The 20337-nt window shown below is 38.3% G+C and overlaps 1 protein-coding gene across 23 annotated transcripts in view; it reads right to left on the bottom strand.

The window, feature by feature from the left end:
• COL25A1 (collagen type XXV alpha 1 chain) overlaps window positions 1-20337 on the bottom strand; it is a 299717-nt gene that overhangs the window by 36787 nt on the left and 242593 nt on the right. For 17 of the 23 annotated variants that reach the window (XM_040699609.2, XM_040699611.2, XM_040699607.2 and 14 more), the window contains 6 exons: window positions 17053-17085; window positions 16881-16916; window positions 12957-13001; window positions 1942-2004; window positions 1044-1112; window positions 362-406 (listed from right to left, as the gene is read on the bottom strand). In XM_040699609.2, the coding sequence (XP_040555543.1) occupies window positions 362-406; window positions 1044-1112; window positions 1942-2004; window positions 12957-13001; window positions 16881-16916; window positions 17053-17085 (291 nt within the window). The remainder of the gene's footprint in view (window positions 1-361; window positions 407-1043; window positions 1113-1941; window positions 2005-12956; window positions 13002-16880; window positions 16917-17052; window positions 17086-20337) is intronic. The other 6 variants (XM_040699615.2, XM_046940766.1, XM_046940767.1 and 3 more) reach the window with 3 other exon arrangements.

Raw genomic sequence — 20337 nt, 5'->3', positions numbered from 1 at the left:
CAACTGAATCTCCACAGGCATAGTCAGGAGATGGTTTGTGGCATGTGAGAGAACTAACTCACATCAGTTACATAGAGAGAAACCAAGTGGCATGAGGAAAAAAAGAGCTGATTGAAATACATTTTATAATAAAAACGAAAACAGAGTTGTAGTGATTGAAATACACAACATTCAGTTCTAATAGTTGAAGCTGAAAATCAGAACGTTTCACTTATAAATAATTCTGCATAATCTGCTACGGTTTCCTTTAAAGGGATATGTGAAGTTTTCGTTAAGTGTTACAAACAGCTTATTGTAAAATAAATGTGTTAATTACTCCACTAAAGACAGCTTTTTTTTATTATTATTACTTACTACTGACCTTTGACCCTTTGGGGCCTCTAGATCCAGGTTCACCTGTTCTCCCCTGTTTGAGGGAAGACAGCAGATGGAGAGGAGAAAAATGATAATGGAATGGGAGCGCAGAGAAAAAGAAATTAGTAATGACTAACTATACTACAGAACAGCAAAATCACTTAAATTATATGAGCAAGATCATGAGTCTGTAAAGGTGTGGAGTTTAATAGCACCCAGAGTAACATATTCTTTAACACCAGCATGCAAAGGCCACAGACTCCATCCTTCCAAAGGAAAATTAGTATTGGCATTAGTAAAGAGTAGACATCATTAAAACCGTTTTATGGGAATGATCTATGTTGTTTCACAGTTCCTGAAAAATGTTAGTCAAACAGTAGAGAAGGTATTTAACTGTCCTTAAATAAGGAGATTAAATGAAGTGTTACCACAACTTCTTTTCCCAGTAATTCAGAGAAATACAAACTAGCTTGCCAAGTACAAAATCTGCCTTAGCATCTTCAAGATGTATTAGGACTGGAGAAACAGCATGCAAAATGGATTTTCTCTGCAATCAATAGCTACAATGATCAGAAAGTTTGGGCTTTGAAAGTGACCAAGTTCTCATTCATTAAATTTTTTTTCGGCTGAAAAAGATGTGTCACGGGTGTTCCCCTAACACAAACACTCCAATGTGCAATCAGACCGACCTTTGGTCCTGGAAGTCCAGTTTCACCTCGCTCACCCTTCCCAGGAGGGCCTGCCTCTCCTCTGTCGCCCTGTGGAAGCAGGTACACATATATCAACCAAAACACTGGGCAGTTTTTAGCATGCAATTAATTCAGTTATGTCAAAGAAACCAAAACATCAGAAGAAAACACTTTTGAGCTTATCTACAACGTGGGGAACTCTTCCTTGAGTAAACACAGTGCTCTCAAATGCAAAAATAAGATTTAGAAATCTATATAGGATCCTATAAAGCTATTTCCCTCCCTATTCTGAAGGAAGTGGAACGAAGATTCCTGAACTATGAAACAATGAATATTATTCACAGGACTCATAATATGCTAACTTCACCACAGAGCAGATAAAGAAAAAACCTGTATGTAGTACCAAAAAAACCCTATGTTTAATGACACTGTATTCTACAGTGTGGTATGTGTTATCAAAGTGCTAATATCTGCACAAACTTCTAAGATTTTTTCTAAAAAAGTTATGAGAACATAGTTTCTTCATGCAGGCATATTCTGCTTCTTGAACAAGTGACTTTTGGGATACTGACATTAAACAAAGTCACTGAATAAACTTAAATTATGAATGGATAAAGCATCCGCCTTTACATTGTTTGAGGGCATTACTACAAAGGAACATATTTCATTGCATTGGTCCATGAAATATAACTCTTCACATTTCCAGGCACTGTAGGTACTATATTTTAACCTAAACTTTAAACTTGCTGGCCATTTACAAAAATGGATTCTGGCCATCTTATGACAACTATTTGTGGCTAAAAGATTTTTACACCACTGGCATGATCCCTGCTAACAAAATTGAACTTAACTTTGGCTCCAAGGGCTTTACATTGGAGCACTGGCCAACAGCCCTTACCTTTGTTCCTGGTAACCCTGGCAGCCCAGGTTCTCCCTGTGGACCAATGAAACCTGGTTCACCCTTGAAAAGCACAGCATGAGAAGAATGTTAGGTTTTTTATTTAGCAGCATGTAGTTACAGTAGCACTAGTTTCTTTTGGCTGCATTTTCCCTGTATCATCATCACATCCTGCTGTGATGCAAGAGTTATATACTTCTAAATTTAAGCAACTTTCATCAGTATACATTCTTATAGCAAGCCATCACGCAGCATATAAAATGCAAATGAAACAGAAGGTGTCACACATTGTTTTTTTATGAGGTTAAGGATCATTCATTTCAGTCATGTTTTATGAGGCAGTGAATGGATGGGCAGACGGAGTGAGGGTATGACAAAGTAATGACAAACAGAGGCCAGATGGTACTGTTGCAATGCATTTTCAAGGGAGTCAGTTAGCTACATCATTGCAAGAAAGCATATCAAAAGTATAATACATCAGCATGGCACTCTCCCTTCTCATTCTGACAGGAAAGTACTTCAGTTGTCCACATCCAGACAATTTCCATAGCTGCGAACAGGTGGGAAAGAGTCACAACTCCTTGTTCCCTCACTGTTCTGGCCCCTTCCTGCCCATTAGCTTGTACAAACATAGCAGACTAATAGCAGCAGTCAAGCTGAGATGCAGCACATGCAGCATTAAGAAAGGGAGTAAATATTTTGTTTGTTCCTTTTTATTTTTAACCTATCACTGTGGCTGAAGAGGAACAGCGAAAAGTGAAGAAGCCATATGTTTCCTGTAACAAGCTCTCCTGAACAAGATCTCCTGCTACCTAACTTCCTACTTTTCACACAGATTTACCCACAAGGTATTGTAAATTTTAAAAATCAGTAGTATAACCCAATTAGTATAGATTTTTACAATATCGCCAAACTTGATGATCACAAATTAGCCATCAAATGCTTCTTTAAATAACTAAAAAGATAGAAGTATCATAATCCTGTACTGATTTAATTAGTGACAGCGTATGGAGACAGTAAATAGAAGCAGTTGGATAACAGTTCTCTTCACCTCTTTGCCCGCAAAGAAATATAGACATGGTGCAGTGAGTGAGCAAGTTAGCAAGTGTTCTTGTATATTCATCTGTGCTCTCATCAACAACCCATCATTAGCAGTTCCATCACTAGCAGTTCAAGCAAAGAAGGTCTCCAGCAAATCTATAACCAGAGAAAATTTTCATGTGGCCATACTGAGGAGCATTCAGTGGCTTCAACTTAGAAGTTCAAAAAAATTCGATGATACGCCAACACCAAATAGCACATTTTCTAATGTGAAGTTCTATCTGGCTGCGGTTCAGAATTGCTAATAAAAACAAAGGAATAAATGATGACAAACATGTCCCAGAGAAGGGCATTTAGCTGTCATTTAGGAAAAATAACCCACAACAGTTTACTTCATTCTTTGTGTCAGTGCACACCAGCAAGAACAACATTAGGTAGCCACTGTAGATGGAAACGGTTTTGTGTTTGTAAATGGACAACAGTGAAATTTCAATCCTTTATTTTATGAGGAGGCACTCAGCGGCCCCTGATTGTTTTAATACTGACTTTACCAGGGCTAATTGATGACTTCAGGCAGAAGAAACGTGCAGTGGCTCTGCGATTCAGTCTTTTCAGTGGTAAGACTTAAAGTCTTTCTCAGGTTCATGCACAGAGACAAGAAAAAGGTGCTTTGCAAAAACAAGTGGAATGGATAATGGAGGAAACTGCTGGCTTAATTAGCATAACGAGAGTACAGATCTTACACAATGCAGAGCTTTAAAAGACTATCAAATGTGAAATGGAATAACTATTGTGTCAGGAGAGATAGGACCTGACTGAGTAGTGGCTCTGCTGAGGAAGACTTAGGGGTGACAACGAACGCTGAGTTGAACACAATCCTGCAGACTGTTCTTATCACACAAAACAAAACCGCAGTAGGTAGGATTTGGCTACATAAAGAAAAACACGCAACTCTCCTAAAAAGTGCTGGTAGGGAGAAGTAGGTTAAAAGACAGCTCTGGCTTGCCATACTGACTAAAGCTTTTAAGTAGAAAAACAATCTGTTCAGATGATTTGAAACTAAGCAGTATCCTCTGCACTATCTCAGATCTCACCTGTAACCACAACATAAGGTGTTAACCAAAGCACTCAGGCACACTTCTGCACCATTCCCAGCCAGTGGAGATAACATCTGCACCAGCTTTGTTTCTGGCATTTCTGTCTCCATTATTCAGAGAGAAATGTTTACATTAGAAACAGTCTCCATTCAGCTGTCCAGCTGTACCCTGCACTTTGTTCTACAAATGCTGCCAGCTTTCCGCTTTATGTTATTATATTGATTTTGTCTGGGATAAAGTTAATTTTCCCCATAACTTTGTTTTGGATTTGTGATGAAAACAATGCTGATGTTTCAGGTGCCGCAGATCAGTTCTCATGCAGCACCAAGGCCTTCTGTAATTCTCACAGCCTGGCCTACAAGGACACTGGAGAGGCTCAAAGAGCTGAGAGGGGACAGAGCCAGGAGAACTGAACCAAAATGGCCTAAAGGATATTCCATACTGCACAGCAATAAAAACTGCAAAGTTGGCTTAGGCTGCTGTTATATGGAGGCTGACTGGGCAATGGTCAGCTGGTGTTGAGCATCTGGGTTCATTTTTTCCATCACTTGTTTTTCTTGGCTTTGTTTTTGTTTCCCTTTTCAAACCACCTCAACGTGTCATTTCCCTCACTTTTACCTTTCCAGTTTGTTTTCTCATGTCACTGTGGGGAGTGAGCAAGTAGCTGATGCTCAGCTGCCTGCCAGGGTTAACACACAACATTACTGTCTGTGCCCCACACAACACAGAAAGAAATGAGAATCTATCAAGCTTAGCACTACCAGCAATGCGTGAAATGCAAGGGAAATAGTTTCCTCTTGGTAAGGTAAGAGTAAAGGCCTGCTGAGGATGCTCTCTGAGTTGATTTCATTCTTGCTTTAGGATCTCCCAACCTCAAGACTCTTGCATAAGCAAGAATCATAGCTAAACAACTGTGAAACACTGAAAGGAATACAAGGAATCAGAGTAACCAAGCTTTATAATAGTTTTGTTAACAACTCACTATAGTTTCTTACAATAAAGTTTTATCTGGTGAGAATCTACCACAAGCCACTTTTCCTGCTAAAGCAGAGGAAGGGAATGGGACATCTGGAAAGAGGAAAGTTAAGCAGGTAGCTTGTGAAAAGAGAGTAAGGAACTCCCTCACTTGAGATGCAGTTTACAAGCTGTATAAAAAGCCATCAGCAAATGATGACTCCTCATGCATTTTAGTTTAACCCTTTGGCACAGTTATGAAATAAAAGCTTAGAAATCACCACATAGCACAGGAAGTCAACAACATCAATCTCAGCATTTAAACTCCATTTACTGTTAAAGCTTGGAGCAATTTGCATCAGTCATACAACAGAGGCAACATGCTATTAAATAAATCAACAAGCTTGTGAGTTACTTCCATTTTAAAGGAGCCATTTGTTATCATTTAGGAACCATCCCTAATGGCCTGAGATGCTAACATTTTAACAGATAAAGGGACGACCTCTGTGTGTGCTCATTTTCACCCTCAGACATTTGTCAAATGTAGGAATACCAGCGGGTCAGAGAGTGAATGAGATGCTGCTTCTCACAAACCCTGTTAATGGTAATTTTCACCTCTAATCATAAAATGTGTGAAGAGAAAAGGGCCCTATAATTGCATGCTGTACACCTAAAGTTATGTGAGCTCCATCAGAACTAGAAGTAAAAAAAATCCTTGTAATTTACTTCAGAGGACAGTCTTTTTTTTTTTTTTTTTTTGAGGATTATTAACTAGACATATTAATAACCGGTTGTTTCATGATGATCAAAGCTTTTATGAGCTGAGGCAGCGCCTAGCTTTGATATTAGAGGTTAACTCCAAGACATGATGTTCACTGTCACTGTTTTAATTTTTATAGAACTTATAATTGGCTAAAACTTGAACTTTTGTTCAAGAAAGGCGCAACAATTACAATTCCACTTGCCATGCTAATTGCTTTTTTAAATGCCACTAGCTTGATGACAACATTTATAAACAACATAATACTGCACTTGCCTTCATTACACAGCTGAGACACAAATGCAATTATTTGAAACTTTGTTCTGACAGGCCTCATCCACTTTCAGTGCCTGAAATACAAGGCTGTACACTGACATAGACGTGCAGGTAATGTGGGCCCACTTCATTGATGTGCTCCAACATACTGCTCAGGGGAAGACTGGAGATCCCAGGCTCCTTCCTGTAGGTCCAAGCATTCTCTAGATACTCCCAACTCCTGGTAATGTCTGCAAAATCCTCACAAGCCACAGACCCTTGGAGAGCCCAAAGTGTTCCTTCTAATCAGAGCAGACGTGGACAGGTCCCCATTTTATTCATTGAAGAGACCAAGGTGTGCTTGTCTTAAATGTCATCCCAACTCATTGATAGTCATTAAAAAAAAATGATGCACTTTCCTTGTCTAATGCAACTGAAAGAATCCCATAAAGCTGAAGATATACAGAACAAAATCTAGCAAGAAAAAAACATCCAAAAACCCAGGTGTAAGGCCATTTAGAGAACAAAAAAGTTAGAAAGACTGAACTTGGTTCACTGATATCTTCCCTCATTCTCCAGAAATTGCCATTTGTTGCCCTCAGATTTCTGAGATCGATAACCAATACAAATACATCTCCCAAAGTCTTTTAAACAGAGGTGCAGTGCTGTAGCAGCTGATGGAGTTGTACTTGCTCACACCTAACCTGATTCTTCTTAAGCAATCTGTGGCACTCAGTTCTGAGGGCAGTAACACCTCAGAAGCTCAGCCTGCCTTAGGCCGTACAGGTCAGAGAATGGCACTTCATATTTTCTCGATGTTAAGTGCATTAGAGGGACTTTACATACAGCCTCAAGTCCATGGGAATTTTGATATCAGGAAGACTCCAGTACTCAGTTCATAAGAAGGAAGTGAGCAAGGTAAAAGGAAATGTGATAAAAAACGAACCCCCCTTCATGAAGTCTTTGTTAAGGCTTTTCATATCAGCTCAGGACTGGCTCCAGGAATGGCCAGCTGAACAGGTTGTCTGGCTCACTCATCACATTTGAAACAATATCTTCCCACTCAAACCTGTCTCTAAACTTAGAAAAGCAATTCTGGTTTTGAATTTCCAAATGCATGTTCAGCCTTTATGATTCATTTAAAAAAAACCAAAATATACTTCCTCAAAACCTGTCTAAAACCCTGAAGCTTCACAACTAACCCTACTTTGCATGACATTTGTTGCTCTTTAGTGAACTGATTTTCTTACTGTTCTTACTACCTGCTTGGAACATATGCTGCTTTAGACGGGTGCTAAAAGAATAATTCTGCAGCAATAATTCTGATTAACTCTGCATGCATTAGTCATATCAAATTCTTCTTACTTAAAGGCTAATTATAATTCAAGTCAGCATAGTACCTATTTTTGAGGATTAGAATAAAAACACTTTTTGTAATAAGCATCTCATTTTTAATTCTTTGCAATGACTGATCTGCTAAATTATTAAAAGTCTGGCCCCAAATGATTTCCTTTAGAAGAACAGTTAGATTAAGAGTCTAAGAGCTTTATTTTGCTACTTTTAAAATATAACGAACTTTTCTGCAAGCACTCATTTCTGACCACATAAAATCGTATACTTGAGGTACATAAATAATTTCATATTGCTGCGTCTTTCTTATGTCTAATGAAATACTTAACAAATAAAACAGAACACAGAGCCCTCAGATTATTCACTGGCATTCAAAATTTGGATTTAGATTGATTTTTATAAGAATAAAGAAAAATCCAACTATGTTATAAAACAGATGCTGAGAAATAGATTTTTACAAGCTCAGTCTTTCAACTAATACAATCTTTAGGACAAGCGACATCCTGTATTGCAGTTACTTATACTTTAGCCTCTTCCAGGAAAGAAAATGAGAGCTTTCATTTTTGGTGGATATAGTTTATGGCAGATTAATAAGAACTGCATATATCGAAAAGAACAACCAGCTAAATCCTTCTGACACATGCGTACCATCCAATGTTAATGATGATTTCATTTTCTGGCCTTGATTCTCAATAGTCTGGAAAATGACTTGTCTACCCTGTGCACGTGATTACTGCCATGGCATATGGAAACCAGACAGGCAGGAATGGATAAACAAAGGTAGATATGCAACTATGCGCATACATGTACATGTCTATATACTTCCATTCTGGAAATAGAATTCTGAACATTAGTGACATTAATATCTTTTTAATTTTTTTATTTTTAATAAATGTACCGATGCATAGAACTACTTCTGAAAACCTACTTCTAAAAATTAGCTGTCCAAATGCAGGTATTAAATCCTATTTTTAGATTAGTTCCCATTTTCAGCTAAAAACATATATCATTATATTCTACTTTTCAGCGTTTGACCAATACTACACAATTGTTTTTCCTACTTGGACAACCACTCGAGAGCACTTTATACGAGGGATGAAAGGTTGAAAATTAGTTAAAACTTGAATATTTCTATATATATATATATATATGAGCTAAGGCAAGTACATATCAGGGAGAAACATAACTTTCCACAAAGCAGAGTTTGAATTCCCACATTTTTCAATTGTTGCAATTAGCGTTTTCAGTACATCTTCATACTGAGGACTGAGAAATGCTTGTCACAGGGTCAGCGGGCCCCTTCCAGCTCCAAAGATCGGCAAGATAAAGATGAACTGAAGCCTGGGCAAGAATGCCCATGTCCCAGAGAAGAATGGAAAGAGAAGTAGAATCAGCACAGGTTTCCTGGTAACAGTCATTGACAAGGAAAAAACAAAAAACAAAAACAAAACCAAGAAGAATGGATGTACAGATCCTCTACAAAAAGAAAAGACAACAAATCCCAGAACACTGGGGAAGCTTAACCTTCCTAACAACTCCTGGGAGAAAAAGGAAGTTTGAAGTATTTTTCTCTGCATTGTGAATGGCACTTACTCCAAAATGTAACACCTGAAACTACTATTTACTTTAGATTTCCTTTCATTGTGCTACCAGATGCCAAGGGGATGATCATGAACTAAACACCTGAGCTTCAACAGCACAGTCACTCTCTTTTCTGAAGAATTTAAATGGCTTTACAATACAAGCTGTATACAAGCATACCCAGCCTCAAAATTCTGCCTTTCATTTTCTCTGAGAGATTTCTTTTGTACGGGATCATACCGGATGAAAGGAGTATCAGCTTTTCTAGAGGCGTTTTTTTTCTTTTAAAGGTTCTATGAAGTAGTAAATTTTGCAGTCTTTCTGTGGAATTAGAAAAGATACAGGATGAAGTATCCTCTCTAAGTAAGAAGAGAAAAGAAAAAAAGAAATTCAAGTACAGAAAAAAAAAAAATCAGTATTAGAACTGCTTTTCTTGTCACTAAAAAGAAGATATTCCCATGTTCTTATCCAGGTTCTTCTGAAATCTTGCTCAGGCACAGACCCAGTGAAGTCAGTCTAAAGTACAAAAAGATGCAAGTGGCTGCACACTGGGCAAGTCTATTGAGCCAGACAGTTGCACTGGATTTGAATACATAGAAAAGTGCCCCTACATATCAAAGCAGAAGGACTAGAAAGATTTTCTTTTCTTCTGCCAAATCAACCAATAGCAGTTTTCTTGAACACAACCAAATAAAAGCTCAGTTGTAATCACAAACTTTGTTTCAGTATTTGTTTTAAAATTGGAGGAGTGTGAAATCCCAGAAATGTTGAAGAAAAACCAGATGCTGCATCAAGTGCTGTTACTGAGAAAACTTTGTGTCCTGCTGAAGTCTTCCTTCTGTAGTGATGAAATTGAGGGTCGCAGTGCCTAAATGCCAGAAAATGCAACACCACAGATTTGAGAGGTGTCTGACAGTCCAGCAAATAAGAGAATGCATGATTTCCACTACGCTAAGTCAGCTCTGCTTAGTATGTGTTATCCCATAAAAGTTATGAGATAAAACAGATATAAAAAGTTTGTGTTTCATAGAAAGTATTCTGCATCTACATAGCATCAGTTGGGGGATATCAGAGTGATGAATTAATATTCTGTGTTTAGGTGCCTACTCGGTTCCCAAATTACATGGTACAACACATTCAAGGGCTCATTAAGTTTCCAGCCATTCCTAAACAGCAACAGGTGCTTGAAAAACACTTCTCCAGCATGTCACAGACAGCTTCATCACTGTCTTGGAAATAACTGACTGCACTTGTGTTTCCTCCATGGCACTAACTGACAATGTTGAGAGAGAGAAAAAGAACAGGAAGAACTTCCAAAACATCCGCGTGGACACAGCGAATGAGTCTAGAAAAATAATTAATAACAACCCTGCTGCATACTCCGAATTCTGATGTGATACTTGCATGTCCATCCAGTACTGCAATCCATTTGGATCCTAATGTCACGTTAAACCAAGCTGGGAATATACACTGATTAATTAATTGAAATGGCATTATAAGAAGCTGAAACTTTCCAGTGATTAATATTTATTAATCTTTTAAGTAGTCTGGATATGCTTGCAGGAATACTAGACCGGATGCCTTTGGAATTTTCTTCAACCATGAGAAGAAAGATGAGATGCAGCTGGAAAGATATGATTCTCTTCTTGCCATGGCATCCGTGTTTTCACAGGCTGCTTTAGCATTTGTAAGGAGTGCTACATAAGTGCAGGGTTACCCAAAGTATTTCATAGTACAGACTGCCACCGCAGAGAGTTCCATTCACAAGAAGGCAAATCTGTAGTTCAATGGATAGATCAGAGAAGGCTTCAATTCCTTACATGGATGGTCCTGGGATAAATACCTAAGACCAGAAGAGCTACATCCAAGAGTTTCCTGTGTAAAGAATAAGGTTGTGTCTTGATTTTGTTTTCTCTACCTGAAAGAACTAATGGAAATTCTTTGAAAATTGGGCAACATGGAGTCTTCTCTTCCCAATTTCTTCTCGGAAATTGGGAAAATTCTGAGAACAGACATTCACAAACACAATTCACAAACAGAAGAAGTCTGTTCGTATTGGACTGCCAGTATCCAACAATCCCACAGCTCTTTAGAACATAAAAGCTCTGTAAAGATGATCCTGAGACAGCAAGTTCATTCATTCAAAATCACCTGTGTGCTTTGAGATACTGTATATCAAATAGAAACGAACACTTGCTACTTATTTACCTAATTTCCAGAATACTTGGCTGTGGAACAGTTTTAAGCTAAATCTGCACACCTAGAAGAATTAACATATTTCAGATGCACTTGCCAATGAGGGCTAACTGTTCAAAACTCCTTAAGCAGAAAACAAATAGAATATGGTAATTTCTAGAATATCCCAGGAAGACACAAATTTTGAGAATATTCTGCAACTCCAATTAAAGTGGACAGAAGAAAGATCAAAAAGCGCAGTGAGAATCCTAATGCTTTTCAGCTGCAAGGGATCTCATCAGAAACTTTTGAGTCTTTGTTTTTTTCACTTCACATTTTGCCTTTCAGGTGGATTTGGAAGCCACCCTCTGAACCGTTTCTACCACCAACAGATAAAGCCTAACAGAAATAATATTCCAGATCAGAGATTTAATAGTTTTAAAGTTCCTCGCTGAGATATAAATGGAACTGTATAGTTTGCACGAACATGGAATTCACGCAGACCAGCCATAACCCCAGCTGGTTTTGGTGAGTGCTCCCAGGATGCTGGCACTGACCTCCAGCTGAGCTACCTCCTGACTTACTAGTAAAGCAAACAGACCATGGATTTCTGTTGAAGATGCTTTTGAATATACAGTTTCATCACAACTCAGCTACATGATCTTTACCAGTCAATGCAGAGTTCATTCTTGCAGAAAAAGAATGACCGCCCTGGGAACTATATTTTCAGGTATGACAATATACAAACTTTAATATGCACTTTCAATTATTCCCATAATTCACTAGAAACACAGAAAGGACATTATGCTTGAATGTTGTGGCAATTCACAAGTCTTTTGAGAAAACCACTGTAAATATTGCATTCCATAAGATAGATACTGAATTCTATCGAAACAGACAGAAGTTTGGCCTTTGGCTTATTCCTCTTTTTATTGGAAACGTGACATAAATCATCTCCTGAGGTATGCACAGGCCCATGCTGGAATGCAAACAAAAAGTTTCAAAGAGATTTTGTCCCCTGAAAGGAGGATCTTTGCCACAAAGGAGGAGCAGCCAACCTAACAAGCACTCCCTCAGGATATGCAAATCCGCTCACTTTGCGCAGCCTTGTACAGTTACAGCTCAAACTGCCTAAGAGTCTGCAACTCCCAGAGCAACCACTTATGGCAGAGCTAAACCAACCACATGTCTTTTGCATCAACTTACCTAAAGATCCCAGACAAACCGGAAGCCAGGAGCTAAACCAGGTATTAGACCAGGGGCTGTAGCTAATACTGAATAGAATCTTATTAAAACATTTTGACTTGTCAGTGGAAATCGCTTCTGTATAATGGAGCAGAGAGTATTTTTGTTGACAGAGCCAGTTCTCTGCAGTCTGTGTACAATGAATGTAGCTTGCTGGCTGGAGACATGGTAAAGTCTGTATGACTACTGCTACTGGAAAGTAGCCATTAAAATGGAAACCCACTACAACTCCGTAAAATCACAATGTCACAAATGACAAAACTCTTTCATTACAAAGAAATGTAAGACTACCAATATTAGACATTTTTAAGCAGTAGAATCTTTATTTCCCAGATAAGGCAATGGTTTGCTTCACATTTTACTTTAAGATATACTGTTTCATTACTTAAACCAATTTCCCATGCAAAACCTTCCTGTGTTAATCAGAGGCGATCTAAATATCAGAGACTCAGATGCTGTATGAGCACAGTAGGACCACTTTAGTCACATCCTTGCAGTCCCTCCCCTCTTTGTGGTGCCCCCCCCCCCCAGTACCACAGAGACTACAGTTTATTTACCTTTATCCCAGGGAGTCCAGGAAGCCCAGGAAGACCTGGTTCACCCTACATAGGAAAATTGCATAATATTACAGACATTATTCAGTTATGGTCACTACGCAGTGAACACACCTATATATTCTGCAGCAAAATAAAAGAGCACAGGTGACTACTAGTCAGTTCAAGCGGGACTGATATTTTCAAAATTAGTGATTTAAATGCAATTCTGCTCATGTACCATTTAAAACTTTAAATTTCTTCTGGGAACCTCTGATGCTATGACAACACCAAAATCCACATCAGAAAAACCAAGAATGAATTCTTATTATTTTGGCAACTAAATGAGAAGAAAACAAGTAACACTGGTTCATTTCCTATGCTGCCATTTGAATTCCATGCTCACGACAGATGTTTAATTCTGTTCCATTTTCAACTCTGAGATAGGTGTCGTGCTGCCTGACTGCCTGATTTAGCCACCACGCAATTCAGGTTCAAATTGTGCAATTCAAGCAGAACTACCTAATTACAGCCAGAGCACTGTTTTTATAGAGCTATCTGTTGCATTATTTCAGAGCTTGATATTTATCTATGAATATACATGGTGTCATAAAGGCTAGTGGGAATATAACCTTCTATTGCTTTACCCAGAAATATCTTGCTTATTTAAAATTGTAATAAAGTGACCTATAGCACAGCATTTGCAAGGGTAAATTCGTAACGAGAATTGAGAACAGAACGTATTTATTTTGAAGCAAAGTTGATATCAGTCTAACCCAAGAAAGGCTAGCACAGCGTTCTGACACGTGGCCATTTTGAGATACCAACTAAATAGAAAGATGTCATCTAGGGAAATAAAAATGATGAACAGAAAAAAAAAATAGTAGTAGTAACATGTGAAGAAAACATTATTTTAAAGGCTTTAATACACAGATGGATTCAAACCAATGCCTTGGATGTGAATATTCCCCGAACTTTCTGGAACTGGTCTGAAGTCCGAAGCCAACTTTTACCTTTATAATGAGTTGAACTATATTCCAGATTTTGTACATGCTTGAGCTTTACAGAGATCCAGATTTCAGCTCTGTGGTTAGGGCTGTAGATTTTGCTATTAAAGTATTTTACTTGTATATATACACACACATACATATATTCGTACACTCACCTACAGATAGATACATGCACACAAACAAATGTGTGTATGTATAATATAGATGTTCCTCAGACTACAGTACCCCAAAAACACTTCTTTGAGACAAAAGTATGAAACAGACTCGAAGTGCTGATAACAAAATTATATTCTGCCACAAACTGAAGAACAGGGTCTGCAAATTGCTTTACCAAATGGAGTAATTTTTACATATTATGGAATCATCTGATAATACATTTCAGTTACTCCAACATTTTAACTCGTCAGACTGACTAAAAGCACAGGAAAGAATCCACTCTTAAAATATTAACTATAAAATTAGATGAAAGAATGGCAGCTAGGATACAATTTTCAATAGACTCCACTAGCTCTTGGTTTATTGCCTAGCACTTAGTAAAGCAGGAAATGGGTTGTCAGTCTTGCAAAAGAACAATCCATTAAAAAGTCTCCATTACACCCATTCTTTACGAAGTGCTAGCTCCATCATCTCTCTCTTCTGTCAGGTTTCTCAGCTGGGCAGCCACGCACCACACTGCTAACGTGACCTTTTCTTATCCAACTGTGAAACACTAAGTTTCATTTCTAAGCACAGCATATGAATGATTGCAACTGATAAATCTATTAGTACTGCTGCAGTAGGTCACTGTTAAATCTTGGGACAGATCTAAACCCTAGAGACACAAACATAAGAAGCAGAAAGGATCCAGCAAAGCCAGTTTGAATTCACAGCAATCTAAAACAATTAAGATGCCCATCCAAGATACGTCAAAGAATGTCATACATAATGAAATCACAAATGTTTCATTATAGTTAGAATTGTAAATGAGGGTTCAACTTCTGTAGACAAGCGTTTATTTTCTGAACTTTTCCTAATACAAAAGATACAAGCACGATTTATGAGAAGAATGATTTTTAAAGAAGAGGCTGTATACTAACTTTTCATCACACTAAGTTTGGCAGGGCAAGTTGTTCTGTTGTGATACAACATGTGGCACACAACAGCCTTGACAGGCCATTCAGGCACCAACACATCTCATTTCATGTAAGTACTATTCAGGTGGGTAGCTCAATATTCATCTGTTCTTAGAAGATGGATAAGGAGTAACCAGAAGAGGAGGGAGAAGTAATATATAAGGAAGGAAGGAAGATACAGAAAGGAAAAAAAAAAAATGGGGCATGAGGGAAAAGAGAGGTGATGCAAAGGGTTGAGACACAAGTTTGTTTGGACAAAGGACCCACAGCCCCTGGTGGGGTGCATGAGTCCCCACTGACAGAGGCAGGGTGGTAGCTGTGGGACACGTGGCTGGAGGAAGTACTCTGAGCAAGTACATTATGGGAGCTGCTGGCCCTGGCTGGGGACAGGGAGGTGGCATATTGGGAGCTTCTGAGGTGATGTGGAAAGAACGCATTAAGCTCCCTTTGGTACAATCAGCAAGCTGACACTATAGAAAGTCTGAGCCGTGTACTTCTCACTTATCTATATTACGTAAATGAGATCAAACCTGAGTGCCTGGAGACTGAGATCCTGCAGGAGCCTGCTGATAAATCACTGCTGCTTTTACCTCCATGGCAGCCAGCTAATGAGAGAATGAATCTCAACAGGCTCTTAAGTGCATTTTCTAGTTTATTGCCCCAGCAAAGCACACAGTAGAGAATGCACATGCTGAATGATTCCACAGATTAGATAGCTTTAAGCTACTATGATTACTTTCTCTAATTAAAACTGTATTTCACTAAAGAACTGCATTTACTACCGTAATAGTCTTTGTTTAGTCTGTTGTAACTGATGGTAACTAAAATTTCTCAAACAAGACTGACTCCTTCTTTTATATTAATATGTGTTTTGAGATTTTGCTTAGTCACCTAAGAGGCCTTAAGTATTAGAAAACAGTAGTAGTGCCACTCACTATACAGAAATTATAGTTCTTGGCTGGTAGGCTGGAATATCTGTGCACGCAACCTTCCACTGGGCTTTGCTCCATCCTGACAGCAGTAGGAAATTTTCAATGTTATAAGATACAAGAAGGATGCTGAAGGGTCCAGGGGGAAACAAGGTACTGCAGAGCAAAAATCTGGTACCCTCATTGTCTCTTCTCTTTGCCCTTTCACCAGCTCTCCCAGCAGGACCTACCTCCTACTCTCCTGAAAGGCAGCTGAAGGCAAAGCATTCACTATTTGATGTACTACTGATTCAAAAGGTAAATTACCCAACTTCACAGGACCTCATGCAGCACAGAGTGATTACAGTTCCTGCTGGATCTTTACTTGCAAAAACATCATCAGCTATGCAGCACCCAGGGGAATTTCTTCCCCAGGACGAAAGAATGGAGCAGCATTACCCAGTCTCTGTCCTCCCAAACACACTGCGCATCTCTGATAGTTTGATTTCCCTCACAAGTACATAGGAAAGGGATTCTAGCCAACATTTATTTTCTTCCTAATTAGATGCAATAATGTACCATAGGCTGAAGGTTAATATTCAGTCAAACATGCAAAGTTAACTTGCGATCATTCAAGTAGCAGAGCCATTTGTTGTTAGTCTCGCCAGCTGCAATTGGGTAAGCTTTCAATGCAAGAAGTGCTCTGATGCTAGAAGAGGAGGTGTGTTATTCTGATACTACTTTTCACGCTAATTAGTGTTATCATTCCTGTGCTTTTTAAAATACAAAATGATCATACACCACACTGTACAAGCTGCTGCACAGCACTGCATCCTAGTGTAAAAACAGTTTAACATAGCAAGACTTATCACAAATCCAACAGTGAAGAAAAAGAACACAAACATTTCCAAGTAATACCTTTTGTCCAGGCCGTCCAGATTCACCAGGTTCACCCTAAACAAAAGGAATTAAAAATAGGGTTGGGGAAGATCACAACATTAATGGTACCTGAAATGTCTCTGACACAACAAAGTAATGCTGATCAGCCACCCCTCCTCTCCCTGTACAACTGCTTTGAACACTTAATTACCTTAATTCCTGCAGCAGACGAACCAGGGTCACCCTGATAGAAAATCCACAAGAAATAATCATACTTATTACATACACAGTTTTAAGGAAACAAATAGAGCAAAACGTGCAAGATTATAGCAAGATAATATAGCAAAATAGCTATTTAGCAAGACTACCTACTCTCTGTGATGATACATAGGAACTTACCCATTGAAATTAAATCAAAGGATTCAGAAAAGAAACCATATTATTTTCAAAAAAATTCAGAGAGAATTAGTTACAAAAAGTATACTAAAGAAACCCAAATTTCACTACTAAAAATGCAGATGCAATAATTGCTGATTTTGTAAAAAAAAATAACTTTAAAAAGCTGGAAGACGGGACATAGTTTGGCATCTCTAAGTTGCTGACATACATTAAAAATAATTCACCGCAATTTACGACGAGTGATCTTTTTGATTTGGTTCTACAGATCTCAAGTGACATTGCTTTTTGTGCAAATGAAGATGAGCCTTGAAAAAAAAAACAGTGACTTATGCATTTATCACCATCAGGACAGGTCATAGGCAGCTCTTCAGCCTATTTAAACTGGTAAGACAATGCAGCTAAGTGCTGCACATGATGGGATGTGGCAGCTACAGCCATTTATGTATTTGGGAAAGCTCTCTGTTCTGAGGACACATCTTGCATTCAGAAACAGTGTCCTGTTTTCTGCTTGGTTGACCAGACCTGATAGGGGTAATGATATGCGCAAGTTCAGAGGACTGGTGAGTGAGTTGGTAGCAAAGCTTTCAGCTCCCAGTTTATTTTGTGTTATTATCACAGGATCCTTCAAATTCCTGAATATTCAATTTGCTGCACTTTTTCTTCCCCTTAGTGACGAGCCAAATAAATATGGAGAAAACCAAAGTGATGAAAAATCGGCTAGTTAAAATTAAGGCTGCCAAAGATGGCTAGAGCACTTATACTTGAAGGACCATCTCAGTATTTATTACTCAAAATACATTTGGACTATTCATTGAAAATAACAAGTTGCTACATGGTAGTAACTGCAAACTCTGCAAGAGCCTCTTAGCGATTGACACAGGTAGTATAGAAACCAACAGTGTTATCCATTTTGAAGATGTTTAAGCAGAGTACCCATTCCTGGTAGTTCAGTGAAGCTGGAGGAAGCATTCTGTGAATGGTGGGGTTTCAGTGTTGGTTTGGGGGTTTTTATTTTTTGTAACAGTCCAATAAAATTAAATGGCAGCAGAAAACATGCTCACTTCGTTTTAAAGAACAGAAACAGAATTTCCTCTACACAGTTGCTGCAGCTCTCTCATGTGTGAGTTAAAAACAAAAAAGTCAGTTTTATGAAGGGTTGATTCATGTCTGGAAACCTGAGCTGCCTCTTCTTGATAGACGTGCATGAGTGATACTGCTGATATCCCTTACAAGCATGTACAACTGCAAAGCTTCAGGGACTTTTTATAGCCGTAAAGTGGCAAAGCAACTGGTAAGAGACATTCACAAGTTAAACATTTTAAAGGATAATGATTGATATGGGGAGATAAGAGCATTAAGTATTTATAATCCACCTTCACATAAGAATGAAAATTAATATGGGATTAAAAGAAAAAAATATGGCACAGCTTGTTCCCAGTTCTCTGATGAGTCAGACCGTTTGGAAATGAAGAAATTTTAGCAGGGGAACATGCACACAGAAGAAAAATACTTGGTAGTTTCCAGGGGCTAAGTCTAAGAACTCCTGTCTAATGCTGATACTGCCTTCAGTGTAGGCCAACTCAGAAAATAGAGTTTCCTTTTTAAATCATGGGTCAAAAAGTACTGACCCGAGTCTGCACCTCTGACAACCACTGGGTACAGCACTTCAGAAAGTAAAGTTGAATTGTACAGATAGGAGCCCATTCCTAAACAAAGTTTGAAACAGTTGTCACCAGATCTCTGTTACATAGCAAAATAAAGATTTAGTACTTATCTCACAGAAACATGACTTAATCTTTTAAAGAAATGTTTTACCATTTGTGATCTACGAATGAAATGCCTTAAACGCGTAGCATTATCATTTAGTGTAATGGTCCCTGCATTTATTTATATAAATTTATTAAATATTAAATTATTTTATTAAGTTGTTGTTTTTATTTATTAAATTTATGACACACATTTTATATATATATAGCATTTATTAAATTAAAATACATTTATCTATTTATATAAATGGCTTTTTTTTTTTTTTTAACCAAGCAAGTAGGAGGCATACATACAAATGGCTGAACATCTGGGAATGGAACCAGTTCTAGCCTTACATCATCTCTGAACAACACTTCCCAGCAGATCTCTTAAAATGTCTTTTAAAAACAGTGCCTCAGTAAGTCTTGAACTCCTCTCCACAGGTGGTGTTCAGTTCACAAAAACTCTCAATACTCATCTGGTAGTGAAGTTCTGTAAAGTAACACACACTCCGGACATTTCAGAGCTACCCATATACAAAGCAGAGAGCATTCACAAGAACATAGGAATAATGCATTAGTAAGGATGCCTGTGAGATCTGCTGGTCTTGCTTCCATCCGCTCCTTTTAAGACAACAGAAAAGGGCAGAGTTTTCTGTGTTAACCTCCTGCCCTGATAGAAAATACTCAGAGGAAAACACAGAAGGAAGGCTTCTGAGCTACTTTGAAATTCTGCATTATAGCAGAATAGTCTCGTAAGGGTAACTGTTCAAGACGATTATGACACCAGTGAAAAAAGCACAAGCAATACGGGAAAAAAAAAATACATGGGGAAAAAAAATAAGAAAACATCAAGGCTACTTTGTGAACAAATTAAACATGACTGTAATAGGCTTTCTTAGATTCTCTAACACTAATGCAATTAACAACTGCTGGGCAAATTCATTCCTGAATTTTACGCGATGGTCATACAGCATGATCTTTGCCTTACAGTGAAGAGCAAGAAAGAATACACTCCTTGTTAAGTAGCACAAAGGTAATGTAAGGACACTGAGATTAATGCTAGTTCCTATACTATCTGTAGAAATACATCCTAAACTTCCTACCAAAGCTATCTTTCAGCAACATTAAGCTGCAGTTCTACTATAAAATACAGATTTTTTTTCCTGGGTGGCAGATTGCCTTGTAGGCAGGGAAAATGGGTGAGCAAAAAACAACGAAGGTTAACTAAAGAGGTAGAGGAGTTTTTCTTCCCTTAACCAAGATTCCAAGCAGTCAGATGCATGCATCGCAGACCACGGTGAAGCACGGGAATACAAATGGGTGCATGCTCACTCTCACAGCAGATAAAG

The sequence above is a fragment of the Gallus gallus genome, chromosome 4 (genome assembly GCF_016699485.2).
Source record: "Gallus gallus isolate bGalGal1 chromosome 4, bGalGal1.mat.broiler.GRCg7b, whole genome shotgun sequence".
NCBI classification, from domain to species: domain Eukaryota; kingdom Metazoa; phylum Chordata; class Aves; order Galliformes; family Phasianidae; genus Gallus; species Gallus gallus.
Note: the sequence above shows the minus strand (reverse complement) of the source record. Positions and strands in the feature narration are given on the sequence as shown.